The sequence below is a fragment of the Sapajus apella genome, unplaced genomic scaffold, assembly GCF_009761245.1.
Source record: "Sapajus apella isolate SASKATOON/1434 unplaced genomic scaffold, GSC_monkey_1.0 scaffold177, whole genome shotgun sequence".
NCBI classification, from domain to species: Eukaryota; Metazoa; Chordata; class Mammalia; order Primates; family Cebidae; genus Sapajus; species Sapajus apella.
In genome coordinates this window covers 654,585-673,743 of record NW_022437117.1, presented here as the reverse complement: position 1 = coordinate 673,743, position 19,159 = coordinate 654,585, and the positions used below count along the sequence as shown (strand labels likewise).

Sequence of the window (19,159 nt, the reverse complement as noted above, 5' to 3'; positions counted from 1 at the left end):
ACCTTTCTCTCTGGCTGCCATTAACATTTTTTCCTTCATTTCAACCTTGGTGAATATGACTATTATGTGTCTTGGGGTTGTTCTTTTCGAGAATTATCTTTATTTTCTGAATTTGAATATTGGCCTGCCTTGCTAGGTTGCGGAAGTTCTCCTGGATAATATCCTTAAGAGTGTTTTCCAACTTAGTTTCATTCTCCTCTTCGCTTTCAGGTACACCAATCAAACATAGGTTTGGTCTTTTCACATAGTCCCGTATTTCTTGGGGATTTGTTTGTTCCTTTTCATTCTTTTTTCCCTAATCTTGTTTTCACACTTTATTTCATTAAGTTGATCTTCAATCTCTGATATCCTTTCTTCTGCTTGATCAATTCAGCTATTGATAAGTGTGTATGTTTCCCAAAGCTCTTGTGCTGTGTTTTTCAGCTCCATCAGGTCATTTATGTTCTTCTCTAAACTGGTTATTCTATTTAGCAATTCCTCTAACCTTTTTTCAATGTTCTTAGCTTATTTGTATTGGGTTAGAACATGTTCCTTTAGCTTGGAGGAGTTTGTTATTGCCCACCTTCTGAAGCTTTCTGTCAATTTGTCAAACTCATTCTCTGCCCAGTTTTGTTTCCTTGCTAGTAAGGAGTTGTGATCCCTTGGAGGAGAAGAGGCATTCTGGTTTTTGGAATTTTCAGCATTTTTACTCATCTGGTATTTACTGGTATTTCCTCATCTTCATGGGTTTATCTACCTTTGGTCTTTGATGTTGGGGACCTTTGGATGGGGATTTTTAGTGGACCTCTGTTTTGTTGATGTTGATGCTATTTCTTTCTCTGTGTTAGTTTTCCAACTGTCAGGCTCCTCTGCTGCAAGTCTGCTGGAGTTTGCTGGAGGTCCACTCCAGACCCTGTTTGCCTGGACATCACCAGTGGAGGCTGCAGAACAGCAAAGACTGCTGCCTGTTCCTTCCTCTGGAAGTGTCATCCCACAGGGGCATCCACCAGATGACAGCTGGAGCTCTCTTGTATGAGTTGTCTGTTGACTCCTGCTGATAGGTATCTCCCAGTGAGGAGGCATGGGGGTGAAGGACCCACTTGAGGAGGCAGTCTGTTCCTTAGCAGAGCTTTAGTGCTGTGCTGGGAGATCTGCTGCTCTCTTCAGAGCCAGCAGGCAGGAACATTTAAGTCTGCTGAAGATGTGCCCACAGCTACCCCTTCCCCCAGCTGCTCTGTCCCAGGGAGATGGGAGTTTTATCTATAAGCCCCTGACTGGGGCTGCTGCCTTTCTTTCAGAGATGCCCTGCCCAGAAAGGAGGTATCTAGAGAAGCAGTCTGACTACAGTGGCTTTGCCGAGCTGCAGTGGGTTCCACCCAGTTTGAACTTTCCATGGTTTTGTATATATTGTGAGGGGAAACCCGCTTACTCAAGACTCAGTAATGGAGGATGCGCCTCCCCCCATGAAGCTCCAGTGTCCCAGGTCAACTTCAGACTGCTGTACTGGCAGAGAGTATTTCAAGCCAGTAGATCTTAGCTTCCTGGGCTCCATGGGAGTGGGATCTGCTGAGCTAGACCACTTGGCTCCCTGGCTTCAGCCCCCTTTCCAGGGGAGTGAACAATCCTGTCTAAATGGCGTTCCAAGCCCCACTGGAGTATGAAGAAACCCCTCAGTGTCTGATCAAATGGCTGCCCAGTTTAATGCTTGAAATCCAGGGCCCTGGTGGTATAGGCATCTGAGGGAATCTCCTGATCTGCAGGTTGTGAAGACCATGGGAAAAGCATAGTATCTGAGCCAGAATGCACCTTTTCTTAAGGCATGGTCCCTCAGAGCTTCCCTTGGCTAAGGGAGGGAGTTCCCCAACCCCTTGTGCTTCCCACCCTGCTTCTGCTCACCCTCTGTGGGTTGCACCCACACTGTCTAACCAGTATGGATGTGATGAGGCGGGTACCTCAGTTGGAAATGCAGAAATCACCACCTTCTGTGTTGATCTCCCTGGGAGTTGCAGACTGGAGCTGTTCTTTTTCGACCATCTTGCCAGCCACACGCCAGGTATAGTCTTTTCAACAAATGGGGCTGGAATAATTGGATATCTAAGTGGAAAACCTTCCCCCAAAATGTTGATACATATATTGTGCTATATAAAATATTAATTCAAAATGATTCAAAGACTTAGATGTAAAGCCTAAAGTTCTAAAACCTGTTTATGAAAATATTGAAGAAAATGTTTATGACTTCTAGTTGGACAAAGATTTAAGATACCAACACCACTGTGTGTAAGATAATTGAAAAATTATACTTTACCAAAATTAATAAGTTCTGCTCTTCAAAAGATACTTTCAAGAAAGTGACAATAGGTGGGACGTGGTGGCTCAAGCCTGTAATCTCAGCAATTTGGGAGGCCGAGGCAGGTGGATCATTTGAGATTAGGAGTTCAAGACCAGCCTGGCCAACATGGTGAAATCCTGTCTCTACTATAAAAACAAATATTAGCCAGATGTGGTAGTGGATGCCTGTGTTCCCAGCTACTCGGGAGGCTGAGGCAGGAGAATTGCTAGAACCTGGGAGGCAGAGGTTGCAGTGAGCCCAGATCATGCCGCTGTACCCTAGCCTGGACAACAGAGCAAGTCTCTGCCTCAGAAAAACAAAACAACAACAACAACAAAAAGACAAAGAAAGTGACCAGACTGTGTTGTATACTAGAAGTTTTTCTAAGGGGGCAGATTTTTTTTTTTTTTTTTTTTTGAGATGGAGTCTCACTCTCTTGCCCAGGCTGGAGTGCAATGGTGTGATCTTGGCTCACTGAAACCTCTGCCTCTTGGGTTCAAGTGATTCTCCTGCCTCAGCCTCCTGAGTAGCTGTGATTAGAATTAAAGTGATTGCCACCACACCCAGCTATTTTTTGTGTTTTTAGTAGAGACAGGGTTTCACCATATTGGTCAGGCTGGTCTTGACTCCTGATCTTGTGAGCTGCCTGCCTTGGCCTCTCAAAGTGCTGGGATTACAGGCGTGAGCCACTTCACCCGGCCAAGGGTAGATCTCAAGTTCTTATCACACACACACAAATAATAATAATAATAATAATAATAAATAATAGGGCTGAAAGACACTTTTGGTGATGACAAGAGGTTTATGGCACATATTGTGATGTAATCTATGGTATAGGTTTCTTGGGTGGATGCTTACCTCCAAATTCATCAGGGGGTATACATAAAATATATATAGGTTTTTTTTTGGTATAAAAACAAATGAAATACATTTACCAGTATTACATTTCAGGAAAAAGATCTCATTTGGTCTTTTTATGTTACATGTTTAACAAACACTAATTTCTTCTTGATAATATATTAGAATTTTGCATGCATCTTCCATTATTTTATGATATTTCTTTTTATATGGCATCTTTTTTTTTAAAAAAAGTCTGTATTAATGTTATAGTTGAGTTTTCCTTCAATCTTTATGCTCTTGAGTCTAGAATGGTTAAAATCCATGAAACTTTTCCTAGAAGTTTTGGAAGAACTTGCCTATGAATACAGTGTTATATTGATTACTCAGCCAACCACTTGCTCAAAAGTCTAATAAGATTATTACCTCATGATTCCTGGAAAAATGCCATGTTTTCTTATTCATCCATTCCTGCAGGTCTCTTAGTTTCTAATTTGGTTTCTGTCCCTCTTTGTTTGATTAATTCAGTCTTGGTATTACATGAGCTCTCTTGACATTTGTTCTTAGTTCTGTGAAGGTGATGTTGACAAATTTTATCAATATGATGGCTAGGATATTTTGCCCAAAATGTGTACCCCCTATAAGCATGCAGGGAAGAAGAAGGAATTAGAGGAGACAGAATGAAAATTCAAACAATTTGAACCCTCAGATATTTCTATGATAAACTATAATTTGTAGAATATTTTCTGATATGTAGATTTATCTATCACCAAATTAATTACTTCTTAATTCATAAAATCACCATGCTTTTTAAGATCCTGTGTAATAACACATATTTTCTAATTTCACAAATTGTTTTAATAAATGAAAATATAAGCTATGGATTTAGAGAAAATCTTTTCATTTCACATCTGTTATGAAGACTTGTATCTGCAAACTAAAAAGCATTCTCAAAACTTAATAAGAAAGCTAATAACCTAATAAAAAATAATCAATGTATTTAAATGCTTTACCAAATACACTTCATCAAAAAGGAAGATGGATGGCAAATAAGCACTTGGAAATAAGCTTAACATCAGCCATGAGGAAAATGCAAATTAAAGCCAGAGTGAGATACTTCTTTAACCTATTAGAATGTCTTAAATAGATCATCAGGCAAATGAAGGGCAATTTACAAAATACTTGATCAGTACCCCTCAAAATGCCTGATAATAAAAACCAAGTGTTGGTGAAGCAATGGCCGTGCTCATACAATGCTGTGGAAATGTAAAACAATTCAATTTTGGAAAACTATTTGGTAATTCCTAAAAAATTTAAACTTATACCTGCTATGTGATCCAGCTATCCCATTCACATACATCTACCAAGGAGAAATGAAAGCATATGTCCTTACAAACCTTTATGTGAACATTCACAGTAATTTTAGACCTAATAGTCCCAAACTGGAAACAACCAAAATGTCCATCCATAGGTGAATAAGTGAACAAAATGTACACTTTAGAATGCAGATCACTTTATGTTGATTTTATTCAATAAAGCTGTTAAGATCGAAATTCAACTTACATTGGATTTTAATTGAACACAAATTTAAATATTTCCCTCATCACATTAAACTCATATTAAACTTTCCTTTAGCCCTGTGTTATAATGTCCTGATTCACAAACGATTTTGTGTACTAAATTCTTCCTAGTTACTGGGACCTTCTGTTGACTCCTGTTTAGATCTTACCTCCTGGGCCTTATTTACCTCATCTTCTTTTCCTGTTGTCTTCCTGTTTACTGGCATAACCTGCTTGCACCTCGTCCCTGGAATTACACATATTCCTACTTTTATAGGATGAAATTTGGCTAACATTAACATCACATGCAATTTTGAAGTGAGCATAGAACAATTAAGAGTGGTAATGTAGGAAATGGTCAGGATTAGGGGTTGAAGTGAAGAAAAAGTGTCTGTGTGTGTTAAAACAAACATTAGGATTCCTAATCTACTTTTGAAAAGCATCATTGAATATTTTCTGACTCATTTCCCAGTTCTTCACCGGTGAGACATCCCATAAATGTCTGGTGAGGCAGATACTGTCATTACATTTTAGGAACAATTCTGCTTGCCTTTTGAGAGTCATAATGCCATAGTTCATTTCTAGGATAGGAGCAGTTTTGCATGCATTATAATTCAGGAGTCAGCAGACTAAGGCCCGATGCCTGTTTTTGCAAATGAAAGTTTCATTTAAAAAAGTTTTATTGAAACATAGCTGTGCTGATTCTTTTTTGTATTGTCTATGGCTACTTTTACACTACAAGCATATTTGATTGGTTGCAGCCATTATAGATAGTGTGAGCCTCTAGAAAGCCTAAAATATTTATTTTTTGGCCCTTTAAGAAAATTAGTGTTAACTTCTATAGTTAATTAAAATTAATAATAGTGAACACATAGTATGTACTATGTGCCATGTTGTTGTCGTATATTAAGTAAAAAATATTAGTTCAAATACTCATAGTAACCTTATAAGGTAGAATAACAATTTAACACATGAGGAAACTGAGACACAAAGAGGTTAATCTTCCCTTTCACAAACTTAAGAAACACAAGGGCTAGGAATTGAACAAAGGTGGCTTGACTCCAAGCCTGGGCTTTTAATAACTTCTCATACTGCTGTTCCATTTGGAGGAATAGAGGAAATACAAACTATTTTGATAAATGGTGAAATTATAATATACAACCAACAAATTTAGGTGAAAATCTTGGAATTATTTAAATTATAAGAAAGAAGATAACATATATTTAATTAGTTTTAGATTAATTACAGTATTGCAGTTTTTCGGGCTCATCCATGAAAGAATTGTGAGTAGTCAATTTGTTAAAAATTTGGTTTTATTCCCTCTTAGTAAGTTGTCTCTTTGAATTAGTCCTGTATCTTAGTATAGTGATTTTATAGGATAGTCGAAAACAGATCATTTTGTCAGCTGATTTCTCTTATTTTTTTTTTTTTTTTTTTGTTTCTTTTTTTTGTGTTATATCCAAGGAACTGTTCCACTAAGCAATCAGAATCATTTCCAAAATTTTAGTTTCATAAGCTTGAGTTTTCTTTAAACCTGTTTTATATTTTCTGTATCATTGTAATAGAGAAATCAGTAAACATTTACTTCAGTAATTGTTTGCAACTAAAACATGTGAAACGAAACAGGCTCAAGAGATCCTGACAGCTTGCTTATTTTTCTTGAAACAACTTCAGTTTGCGTTTTTGACACACATATATTATGGTCTCAAGAAAGTTTAAAAATTAAGAACATGCAGTTCGTGTTTGTCCTCATGAAGATTACACTTGTGACCCCAGTTTGGCATGTACTAATATTTAAGAGTATGTCATAATAAAGTTTTTGTTAACTGTCGTTGGACACAAGCCATAATTTTTTTTTCTCTTTTAAGGCCACGATAGACATTTCTTTCAATATAAGAAGCATGATTTTGCTCATGATACATTGAATCAAAATAGCCACATTGGCTATAAAAATATGTGTATTTTCTTTTACCAAGTATGTGTGGCATACATATGTGGGGAATTAAAAGGGTAATTTGTAGAAGTCATCTTGTCCTGCAAAGAAATTATGTCTGGTCAGGAGTAATACAATTAGTATACAAATTAGTGTAATAAAAATCTAGAATAAGATCAATTTAATGTAAGACACTTTTGTAAACTTCTGATAAGCAGCGTTACAATATTGAAATACAGGTTCAATTATATCAGTTGATATAAGTATAACAAATGTTTCCAACAAACAGTGCTACAGGCTTGTAAAGGAAGAGATACTCTTTACTAGTTCACCTTGGAAGTACTCCCCAAGAGGTGTGAGCTGAATTTTGAGTAGATAAGAAGGATGAGATTACAATGAATACTAAATATTTCTCTGGCACTTGATGTTTTTCAAAGCAATTTCAAATATGTAATTTGATTTTACAGCAACTTGATAGAATAAGTAGTAGCTGTTGGTCTCTTTTTAAAAATAATTTGAGATTTAGAAGGGTTAAATGACTTTCTTACACAGCTGGTAAGTGGTGGAGGTGCTACTTATACCCAGATCTTCCAACTCCAAATCATCTAAATTTGGCATTGTAGCACCCCTGAAATAGAAGGATGGGTCAGGCACGGTGTCTCATGCCTGTAATCCCAGCACTTTGGGAGGCCAAGGTGGTAGGATCACTTAAGCTCAGGAGTTCAAGACTAGCCTGAGCAACCATGGCAGAAACCCCATTTCTACTAAAAATTATCCAGGTGTGGTGACATGTGTCTGTAGTCCCAGCTACTCAGGAAACTGAGGTGGGAGGATCACATAAGCCTGAGAGTGGAAGGCTGTAGTTAGTCATAAACGTGCTACACTCCAGCCTGGGTGACAGAGTGAGACCCTGTCTCAAAAAACAAAACAAAACAAAATAAAAACAAAAAAAGGAAGAGCGGAAAGCACTGAACTAACATCAGTCTGCATGGAATTCAGGTAAAGGAGGTTGGAGATTCAGAGGCAGAGAGGGACTCGATTCTTAGCTTTTTAAGTGCCTGAGAAAATACCTGCGGTGGGGAGGGGCAGGTCAAGCACTGAGGGAGGAGAGACTGTGAGTAGACCCTTGCAGTGATAATCCAGGCCAGGCATGATTGTGGCATGGGCCGAAGGGTTAGTTATGGAGTTGGAGGGAAGTGTGTGGATTCTGGATGTATTCTGAAGCCAGAGCCCACTGGATATGTTGCTGAACTGAATGTAGGATTTTAAGAAGAGGAATCAAGAGTGGCTCACACCTGTAATCCAGCACTTTGGGAGGCTGAGGTGGGCAGATCAGTTGAGGTCAGGAGTTTGAGAACAACCTGTCCAACATGGTGAAATCCCATCTCTACTAAAAATACAAAATCTAGCCAGGCGTGGTGGCACATCCCTATAATCCCAGCTACTTCGGAGGCTGAGGCAGAATAAACACTTGAACCTGGAAGGCAGAGGTTGCAGTGAGCAGAGATCGCACCACTGCACTCCATCCTGCGTGACAGAGCCAGATTCTGTCTCAAAAAAAGAAAAAAAGAGAAAAATTAAAAGAATTGCTCCAACATTTAAAACTTGAGTAACTGAAATTATGGTTGAATGAGATGGGAAACAACTGAGAAATGAAGAGGCCAGGGTTAAGTTAGACATGTAGAGTTGAGATGCCAACTAAACATTCAAATGGTAAGTTCAAGTAGGCAGGTGGACACAGGTTGCAAGTTCAGGGAAAAGTCTAGGCTGGAGACGCGAATTTAGAAGCTGTCAGAATGGAGGTGATATTCGTAGTGGTAAGACTGGGTGGCATCACTAGGGGAGTGATTGTAGATGAAAAAAAAAATTGTTCTAAGGACTTAATTCTGGGACATTTCAGTGTTTTGAGTCCTTGGAGATGGGGAGGAACCAAGAAGGAGCCTAATATTAATGCAGTTGCTTTAGAATGAGCTGAAGTGAGGCCCCTGAAAGTGGGAAAAGCTATAAGGGTTTGTTGAAACATAACTTCAAAGCAACCTAGTGAGTTTTTTTCTATAGACTATGCTGTGGGCCTTGTGGTATGATAGGCATTGAATTGTTCAAGAAAAGTCCATAATAAACCACTATAGTGATCAAACATTTTTACTTATTGGATTAAGCAGTTATTTAGTTCTCATAATAACAGAGTGAGAAGTATGTAACAGGGATCATTATCCTCACTTTTAACATAAAGAGACTGAGACTAGAGGTAAGAGGGTTACATGTAGTTTTGCAAGTAATAGTAGCACAGTTTTCCCCCTAATACCCGCTGACAAAGATCTTGACAAATTTCTAGAGTGGTATATTTTATAAGCAGGAAACAGAAGCCAGACAAACCAGAGAAAAGGAGCTTCCATTAAGGAAAATAAAAGAACACTTGGAACCCAAACAGAAGCATGATCTACAAGGACAGGAGGAATCACGGTGTGGTGAAAAGCACTAGCTGAGAATCAGGAAACTTGGATGCCAGTCCTGGCTGTTTCACTTTCGGAAAGCCTGGAAACCAGTTCCTTAAGGCTTAGTGTGTTGCTGAGAACATGACTTTCTCACAGGAAGAATTTGTAAGCTCATTAAAAAGGTCTGGGAGGACGCCTAGATCCAGGAGTAACTTCTTGGGAGCAGATGGGCTTAGAGGGGGCAACAAATGGAGATTTTGTTACTTTCCTCTTCATTATTATTTGAATTATTTGTAATGAGTATGTGCTGCTTTTTTTAGTTTCATCAAAAATTGAAAATGGGAACTACTATAAGACAAAATTCAATTAAGCAATTTCTAGACTCCAGTAGAAAAATGTGGCTTATATCCATTTGATTTCTAAGTCTTAGTTTCTTCTGTTAAAAAGTTAGGGCGTTTTCAAGAGTCCCTAAGTCCACTTCCAAATCTGGCATCCTATAGTACTATGTAGAGCCACACATTTCAAGATGCGGGACCCTTCTGTAACTAGTATATAGAAGACAATCTTTGCACTGATGTGTTCATGAAAATCAGTTAACTGAAATGCTCGGATAACACCGTAAGGCTAAAATTGGAATTTGCACTAGTACTAAGTAATTTAATAAAACAAATGCATTACTTCAAATAACTATGCCCATCACTTGACTTAGTTAATGTTATTATAGCCCATTATCCAGTTTTACACATGAGAACACTGGAGCTTACCAAGATTAAGTAACAGGCCCATGATTGTGTAGCTGCTAAGTGATGAAACTCAAGCCTGAGTCGTATGCTTAAAATCTTTTTTTTTATTGATATATACATAATATTAGTACGTACTTGTGGGGCACATGTGATATTTTGTAACGTGAATAGAATGTGTAATGATTAAATCAAGGCATTTAGGATATCCATCACCTGGAGTATTTGTTATTTCTATGTATGGAGAGCATTTTAAGTCCTTATTTCTAGCTATTTTGAGAAATATAATTTGTTATTGTTATCTGTAGTCATCCTACTCTACCATCAAACACTAGAACTTATTCCCTCTCTCTAACTGTACTTTGTTACCCACTAACCAACCTCTATTCATCCCTCCAACACCCACATTCTTTCCAGTCCTTGATAATTATTTTACTCTCTACCTCCATAAGATCAGCCTTTTTTTTTTTTTAGCTGCCACATGTGAGTGAGTACACGCAATATCTGTTTTTCTGTGCTGGACTCATTATACTTAACATAATGACCTCCAGTTCGATCCATGTTGCTGCAAATGAAGTGATTTCATTGTGTGTATATACCACATTTTCCTTATCCAATCAGTTAAGGAACACTTAGGTTGATTCATGCCTTTGCTGTTGAGAATAGTCTAAGCCTAAAATCATAATCACTAAATACATCTGTTCTCTCAATCTTTGTGGGGGTGGGGGTGGTAAACACCTTCCTTGATATAGGAAAGCATGATTTATTTTGGTTTGCAAAGAGGGACACCAGAATCTGCTCAATTTTTGTCAAGTGCCCTTATTTCTGAACCGCCTCTTTTTAATTTTCAAGTTAACTTCATAAGTTAAAACTGCTCAGTGTTCTTCCTGTTCCTCATCTTGATATAACCCCACTTTCATGTATTTCACTCATAAAATGCATTGCCCCAAATTGAATGTTTCTGAAACCTGAATGTCTTATAGCTAATGGGTCTGTTTAATGTGACAGTGTTTCTTCGTGCTACAGAAAAAATTAAGTCAATGGTGTTCTTAAACATGGTATTGTCCCTGGATCTAGAAAATAAGACAATAGACTTTCTGTTGGAAGCACTGTTGCCATGTTTAACAATCAAGGGGTCCATTCACCTAGTTTCCTGATTGTGGTTTTGGTCTTAACACACTGTCTTATGAAGATGTCCAGCTTGAGTGTTTGACCTCCATTTCTGTCTTCATTATCAGCCATGGAGCCCTCTCAGATCTGATCCACTCCTTTGTTGCTTCCTACTTCTCATTCTAAAACTTGATTTTGTTTGCTTACTGTTCTGGTTTCCTACCCAGCGTCTGTGACCCACGTGAATGGCTCTCAAACCTGCCAGAGTGTTAGAAGCACCTGGAGAAATTTCTTAAAATTAAAGACTCTGAAGTACAGATCAGAAGTGCAAAGCCAGTTGCTTGGATTGGGATCTGGAAATCTATATTGAAAAGAGCGCTTTCATGCACAGTCTGATTAGATTCCCTGCCCATGTGATAGTTTTACTGGAAGCAGTCTGCCAAGTAGATTTCTTCCCCTTTCCATAGTTGTTCAACAGAATGGGAGAAGTTAGGGACTCAGGTATCATTCTATCAGGGTATCTTGATTAGAAACTTTTTTTATTGAGAGATAATTATAACAAGACTGCATTCTAATCCCTTAAAAATGTATCTGTTTATACTTACTGTTGTGTAGGCACATCATAGAAAATTACATTTGAAATTACATTTCCCATAGAGGTGCTTATCTTACCACAGAATGAAAAAAAAAAAGCTTTTGGATTGAGTTTTCTTTTTCTCATTTTTCTTCTTTAATCAAATATAAAATACCTAAATTATGCATTGGGGTTTATGAGCACATATTTGAAAAAATCATCACTATGCCACATGAACTATGAAGTAATTACATGTTTATTCCAAGCAGTCTTTGAAATAAGAGATTTCAGTCAATTTCCCAATGGATACTTTCCTTATTTAAATAACAAGTCCAGATCATTGACTTAAAAAAACACTAAGGAAACTCCCTTAGTACATGATAAGTTTGTTATGATTAAAGTCTTCTGTGAAAATGAAATTATTTATGCTAATGAATTTTTAATACATATCTCTGAAATTCTAGGAATCTTAATAGGTTCTAGAAAGAAACATAGTTTATATCCTCTTGTTGCTGAATGCTGTCTGTTTTTATTCTGAGAGAAAGCTTTTCTGGAGATGATTGTTTTTGTTTGGTATCTCATACTGTTTCTCAGAGACAGCAGATATAGGTTACTTTTTTGAAATATGGCTTGATTAGAAAGAACTGCTCAAAGCAAATAAATGATATGTAGCTAACTCACCTGAGAAATTCAGGGCAAAGCTGATCCTTTTTAGGTGTATGAAAATCTAGTTGAAAATATGCAAATAACTGTGTTCTGAAACAGAATCCTGAATCACTGAGCCTTTGCATTCTGCATCTTGCTTTTAATTTGCAGCCATGCCATTTAACGGCTGTCTCATAATAGCCATTTAAACTAAGGCACTATGAAAAACAGTTATATTTTAGTTTATAATTATTTATAGCATCCCCTGTGGAAGTTTAGGTACTACAAGAAGGCAATGTAGGCTGGGCACAGTGGCTTACACCTATAATCCCAGCACTTTGAAAGGCTAACACAGGTGGACTGCTTAAGACTAGGGGTTCGCAGCCAAGCAGCCTTGGCAACATGGTGAAACCCTATCTCTACAAAAAATACAACAAATTACCCAGGCATGTTGGTGTGTGTCTGTAGTCCCAGCTACCCAGGAGGCTGAGGTGAGAGGATGTCTTGAGCCAGAGAGGTCTAGGCTGTAGTGAGCCATGATGGCCCCTGCACTCCAGCCTGGGTGACAGAGTGAGAACCTGTCTCCAAAAAAAAAAAAATAAAGAAAAAAAGAGAAGTCAGGGTGGTAAATCTCTATAATCCTCTCATTCTTCACTTTCTTTGGTTGCTTCTAGCACCATCAAGAAATGATGTTTAAACTCTTTTCAGGAGCGCTTACTTATTTTTTTACAATCATTACCTTCATGAGATAGTATTTCCTGTTTGGCTTTTGTTCTATTACCATGTGAAAAATATTCATAGAGTTTGTTTGCATATTGCTACACAAGAAAACAATAGCCTTTACTGAAATGTTATATTTATATAGATCTAAAGAAGTCTTGAACTTATGTTATTTTAACTGCAGAATTTGTTTTCTAAATAAACATTAATAATTTTTTGATTCTATGAACTGGAATTTGTCTGTCAGGAAATTTATGTGAGGCATGATGTGTAAACCTGTCAGTGTTACCTGAAAGACTGAGTGATTCCTCAGATGAACAGAGATTGCACCCAGATAACAATCACAGATAATGACAATGTCCTCGTGAAGAACTGTGACATTTAACTTGTTAGGCTGCTGCAATTTCATAGATGCTCACTGTAGCTCTTTTTTCAGAGATAAAGACATTTATTACGTCTGGCATAGCAAATGGTCTGAAATTCATTTTTGTATTGAGTTCCTCTTGCAACCTAAGTCCCTTGGGGTGACATGGAATGGGAAGGTGGATACTGTGAATGCAGAGGACCCTTGTCACGTCTGCGGACCCTGAACTTAGGGAACTCTTTTATAACAGGCTGCAAGCAAATCTGTTCAAGCTTTTCCCCAGAGAGAGATGTTACACTGATCAGCAAACAAATCTGCCCTGTGCTGTATCTGGCTAGGTTGTTCTCTATACAAAAATGTTTAAAAAGATAATCTAGAACAAAGGACATCAGATCAGTACTTCTTCTGACAAGATGTGCAGAAACTCAAGAGATCCATGGAGAACTGTCTGCCCACAGTCCTGAGCAATGACTATGCTCATGGTTCAAACTCTTGTCACCAGAATTGTCTCCCCAGTCTACTAATTATACTTGAGTTACCCTTGGAGTGTATTTTTTATATTAACTTTATCATAGGCAATATTGGTGATCAATAGACTTACCAAAACATAAATAACAAATACAGAGGAGAGCTCATTATTAATTGGGCCCTGTTTCATAGAGATGTACTATAAGTAATATTGAACTTTTTGATGTTCTAGAAAATGCGTTAAAAACTAGTAACTCAAACTGGAATATTTTTTAAGGAAGATGGTCTGAGAAAAAAAAAGAAAGTTATGTATCGGAGAAACAAGGATCAGCTATTCAAAAAGGTCCATATAAATACTGAGAACAGGATTAAGTCTTCCTGCAGTCTGAGTCAAATCTGTGGTTAGGCCTGAATGTTTATGATGATTGAGTGATCTGATGAATTACAGGTTTATAGCTTTCTTTTCCAGGTACTTTATTGCCTGCAGGAAGCTGGCTTTTCTGAAGTGAAGTTTGTGTTCACTGTTCATATGACTGAAGTTATTAATGCCGAGGATTATTTAGTCACCCCTCCCTCAGTGTTAGCAACTAGAAAACTGAGGCCTGGGAGACTTGTCTACAATTACACGGGAGAGAGGAGCAGGGCTAGCCTCTCATATTTTCCTGGAGGGGCTTTGTTTACTTAAAGGGTACAGCTTATATTGAGGTCAGAGAGACAGAGAGAGCATGCATGCTCCCAAGACTGATTGATCTCAGCAGGAATTGTAATTCCTCTATGTGTAGAAAACTCTACTCTTCACTGTAAATACCTACCCATAGTAGTATTGTATTTGGTAGCTGGCCATAATGTATGAAAGCTCATTCTAGTTTGTGACTAGAGCTTGGCCCTGGTATAGAAAAATATTAATTGCCATTCAAAATCATTTAAAAAAAGATGACTATCCATGATGCAAACCCAGGATTGCCCTAAGCATAATAAACAAATAATTAAACCAATTATAACTTAGCAGTGAAACTTGCAAGCTTTGAGAAGCTGTCCTTGTTTCACGTTTGCCGAAAGGCAGAGTGGTTTAATTACTTTCATCTGTGGTCAGAGGCATTGACATAGAGAGCTGGAAGGGATCTTTGAGAGCATGTGATCAGATAATTTTCACTCTTTTGAAGAACTGTGAGCTCTTGGAACCCCTGAGACAGGTAGAGGGACCCACTGAGGGTGAAGATCTTTACTCTTATTTATTTCTGATAAAGCCATTTTGCTTATGCCTGTTTTATATCTTGGCCTCTGTTACTTAGAAAACAAATTTTACAATACACTAATATTTTATATTTTGATAGGCATTGGGTACATGCATTTATTAAAACTAATTGTTTTAATAAGCACTTACGATTTATACATTTTATGTAAAAAGATGAAACAATTACTGAAAAATTATGGCATGCTGAAATATTTAGGGGGAAATGTATATCAATGTGAATTACTTCGAAGTGAACCAAAAATAAGGTGCATTGATGGATAGGTATAGGATGGATACACAATGAAGCAAGTATGGTAACATATTAATGGTAGAAAGTAGGTAAAGATATGTAGGGGTGCTTATTGTATGATTCTTTCAACTTTGCTGCATGATTGAAAACTTTCTAAAAACATTATATGGAAAAAAAATCAGCAATATAGGTTAACACTCTCATTTTTGTAATTAAGGAAAGTGATGCTCAGGGAGAATAAGATTAAATCATTGGCAGAGTAGGACCTAGTACCAAATAATCTTCAGAGAACTGGTTCTGCTGCTTGTCTGTACATTCAAATTTGAGCATTTGCCCAAGAATTTTTGCATGAATGCCAGGAAAATCACGTATTTTTGATGAAATAATAGTATTATTAATGATGAAAGAAAGGCATTTTACAGGATTATTGGAGCTCTTACTTTCATGATGATATCTTCTCATGCCCACCCCCACCTTTTTTTGTTAATTTTTATTCTGGTAATGTTGAGGATATTTTTTGTGCTTCTTGTAGTTTAATGCATTAGAGTTTATTGTAAATTTATATATTATATAATTTTTATGGCTGAAATTTTCATTGTTTTCAATTCACAAGTACATAAATGCATGACATTTTATGATGAATGTCTTCCTTTGAAAGTACGGAAATAAAGATAACATCTTAGAAAAGGTTCATGAACGTTCTACAGATTCTTTGGATGTCTTTTATGAAGTTAATAAAGTGGCCTTGCTTCTAGTGTTTGACTAGCATGTTATGATAAAGGACAGCCTGAAAAGTGATTTCTCCGTTACTCTTGTACTGTTCTAGAACACGTACAGGGTAAGAATCTCTGGAGTCAAATCTGCCTTAGGTTTGAATTCTGGTTATGGTATTTCCAGATGTGAGATTTTGGGGAAGTTACTAAAATTCTCTCAGCCTTCTTCCATGGATATAAAATGGAAATAACACTAGTATGCTATGACTCTTAGTATTTAATAGGTATTAGGTATAACTTTTATTAGTAGTAAACTTAAACATTGCTAGTGAATGACATATCTTATGTCATATTATATTTGTACTTATAACATCTATTTATATTTTTGTGTTTTATTTATCTTATTTTTATTTATTGTTGACATTTGACTTTACATGGGATTGTGCTTCTGTATATTTATAGGATTTACATCTTACATGTGCAGTATTCGGTCTCACAGTTGTTGACCTAAAAGCGTGAGTCATCTACAAGCACATTTTAGTTAAGATTAGGTGTATTTGTTTCCTAATTCTGTTGTCCTTTAAATGACTCTTTTGGATTTCTTAGATTTTGGCATTGATCACTGCTTTTCATTTTCTTCCCTAGAATCCAAAATGTGAGAATTACAGAATTGTAGCCTTGCACAACTCAAAATGTAACAAATGTTTAAGGCCCACCTAGTGAGTAATTAAATTTTTTTTAACATTGGTGTAACTTTAAAAAATTACAGTGCAAAGATGCTACTTTTTCTTATTAAGTTGATAAAATAGTGGTGTTATTTGAAGATATACTTTTAGACAAATGGAAATTTTAGTTGGACGATTATTAGATACGTATATTACCCATCCCAGCATACATATACACATACATAATAGTATAATAAGTAATATACATGTAACATAACAGTATACCATTTGAAGGAAAAAATGTCAAGGTTATATTTATTATAGTTCGGTAGTTGTGTAATGCTCTTTTTGATCCATCATTTGAAATACTTTTTAAAAATAATGTGATACTTCTTAGCTTTTAAGAGTGATAGAATGAGCGTAAGATACAGCATCATAGAATTTGGAGGTACAAAATCATAGAACGCTTACAGGCTAAGAATCTCTGAGTCAAGGAAAATGCTTTGAGATCATTCGGAATTTTAGATTTGTGGTGTTTTAACACTTGCTGCACATTAAAATTATTTGGGGAGGTCTTAAAAATACCAATATTTAGGTTGTATCCCAGATGCATTAAATCAGAATCTCTGTGAGTGGTACTGGATATTCCTAGTTTTTAAAAGCTTTTCTGGTGATTCTACCATGATATCAATTATAAAATCATTTTCTGTTTTTTTTTTTTTTTTGCCACTGTTTCAGGAGGAAAGAGATCACTGCTCTAACTCTTGGTAAAGTCATAGAGCTGTTTGGAATTGAAACAGCATCTTGGTATCCTCTTAAACAGTGGTTTCTCCCCTCTCCCATCATGCTTTCATTTTCATTTCCTCCAGTTTGTGTTTTTTATTTCGAGTTTGTGAGGGTCCCCAAAACCATTGGAGTAGGAGCATCAGGTGTAGCTAAGCCTGATTTCGGTGGATGACTCCAGAAAATCACACATTTGTATTTCCTGAAACATTGGAGAGTAAGTGAAGACCCTGGCATAGCTCCAGTATACCTGAACTGGACTAGTCAAACTGCTCTGTAAATAGAGTTCTTCTGTGGTTCAGAAAAAAACCCTGTGGTATTTCTAGTTGGTTACTTTAATTCTTATGCACTATGTATTAATTAAATTATACTGTACTTTATTCAGTAATAATGGAATATATGTGTATTAGACTAATTTTAGTTTCAGGCATGTATTATGTTTTTCGAAAAGATGGAAGAATAGGCCAGGCACAGTGGTTCACACCTGTAATCCCACCAATTCGGAAGGCCGAGGTAGGAGAATCAGTGGAGCCCAGGAGTTCGAGATGAGCCTGGAGAACATAGGAAGACCTCCAGCTGTACAAAAATTAAAAAAAAAATTAGCCAGGTGTGTTGGCATGCACCTGTAGTCCCAACTACTTGGCAGGCTGAGGCAGGTGGATCACTTCATCCTGGGAGGTCAAAGCTGGAGTAAGTGGTGATCACACAACTGCATGCCAGCCTGGGTGACAGAACGAGACCCTGCCTCAAAAAATAAAAAAAGGTGGAAGAATAAACAAAAATCAATATATTTTATAATTGGAAATTAATTTAATTAAAATAAGTTTACATATTTTATGATATTAAAGTTTTGTTCTTATTTATAAACAATATAATTCATATAATATACATATATATAAAATTAATTGACTTTCTGTGTATCCCATAATTAATTTGAATATGGAGTTGTAATATTATCACGCCATCAAGACTTAACTTCCAAATGAATGACAATATGGAGAAATGTGTTTATAACTCACTTATGATACATTCTTTGGATAAATATTCTAGGTTTTCATCACCATTACTTGCTGTGGTGGGATAATGTTGTAGTCTGAAATGGCATGTGGCCAGACATGGATGCAGTATTAGTGCCTCTTGCAGGCCTTGTTTAAAACACTCACTCTGGGATACTACTGTGCTTCTTTACTTCCAGACTGACCACTGCTCTAAGCAGTGTTGGGGCAATGCCTGGGCTGCCCGAGCCCTTGAAGTTCAAGAAGAAGCACCTGGACTTCTCATGAGGGGAGGTCAGAGTCAATGTAAGTGACTTCCTAATTTGGGGGGCTAAATCCCTTCAGTGATTGAGGTCTATATGAAGTTAGCCATATAAATAGCTATTTCCAATGTGTTTTATGTCATCATTATACCCTAAAATACTGCCATTGACCTAAAATAAAACTTTAAAAGTGTTTCTCAAGTAATAAATGCCATGTATCTCCTGTGAAAAGCATAATGTTCTCAGAGTTATCCATTTACATTTTCAATTCCATGAAAATAGTTCTTTGAGGACATTGGAGTCGCTTTGAAAATTGATATCAATTAAGAGAAAATTTAGTCTAATTTAAAATTTTCTTGGACTATAGCTAAATAGAGAGCTTTATTTGTCAGGCAGAAATACATGTGTGGGCAAAGGTGAAATACTCACAACTCTGAGAATCGTTCTAATTTTGCTGGAGTTAGAGAAATGTTGAGCATTGTTGCTTAATACAGCTTTACACCATTACAATGATGTTGCTTCATGAACTCCCAGTCATGTAATAATTCTCAAAAGTAACAGTT

At 36.8% G+C, this 19,159-nt stretch overlaps 1 protein-coding gene across 4 annotated transcripts in view; it reads left to right on the top strand.

The window, feature by feature from the left end:
• The window catches only part of TLL1 (tolloid like 1), a 240,976-nt gene that overhangs the window by 27,017 nt on the left and 194,800 nt on the right, over positions 1-19,159 (top strand). The window contains exon 2 of one of the 4 annotated variants that reach the window (XM_032268276.1): positions 18,534-18,639. The exons of the other annotated variants lie outside the window; for them this stretch is intronic. Coding sequence (XP_032124167.1) covers positions 18,618-18,639 — 22 coding nt within the window. The 5' untranslated portion in view covers positions 18,534-18,617. The remainder of the gene's footprint in view (positions 1-18,533; positions 18,640-19,159) is intronic. 4 annotated transcript variants of the gene reach the window in all.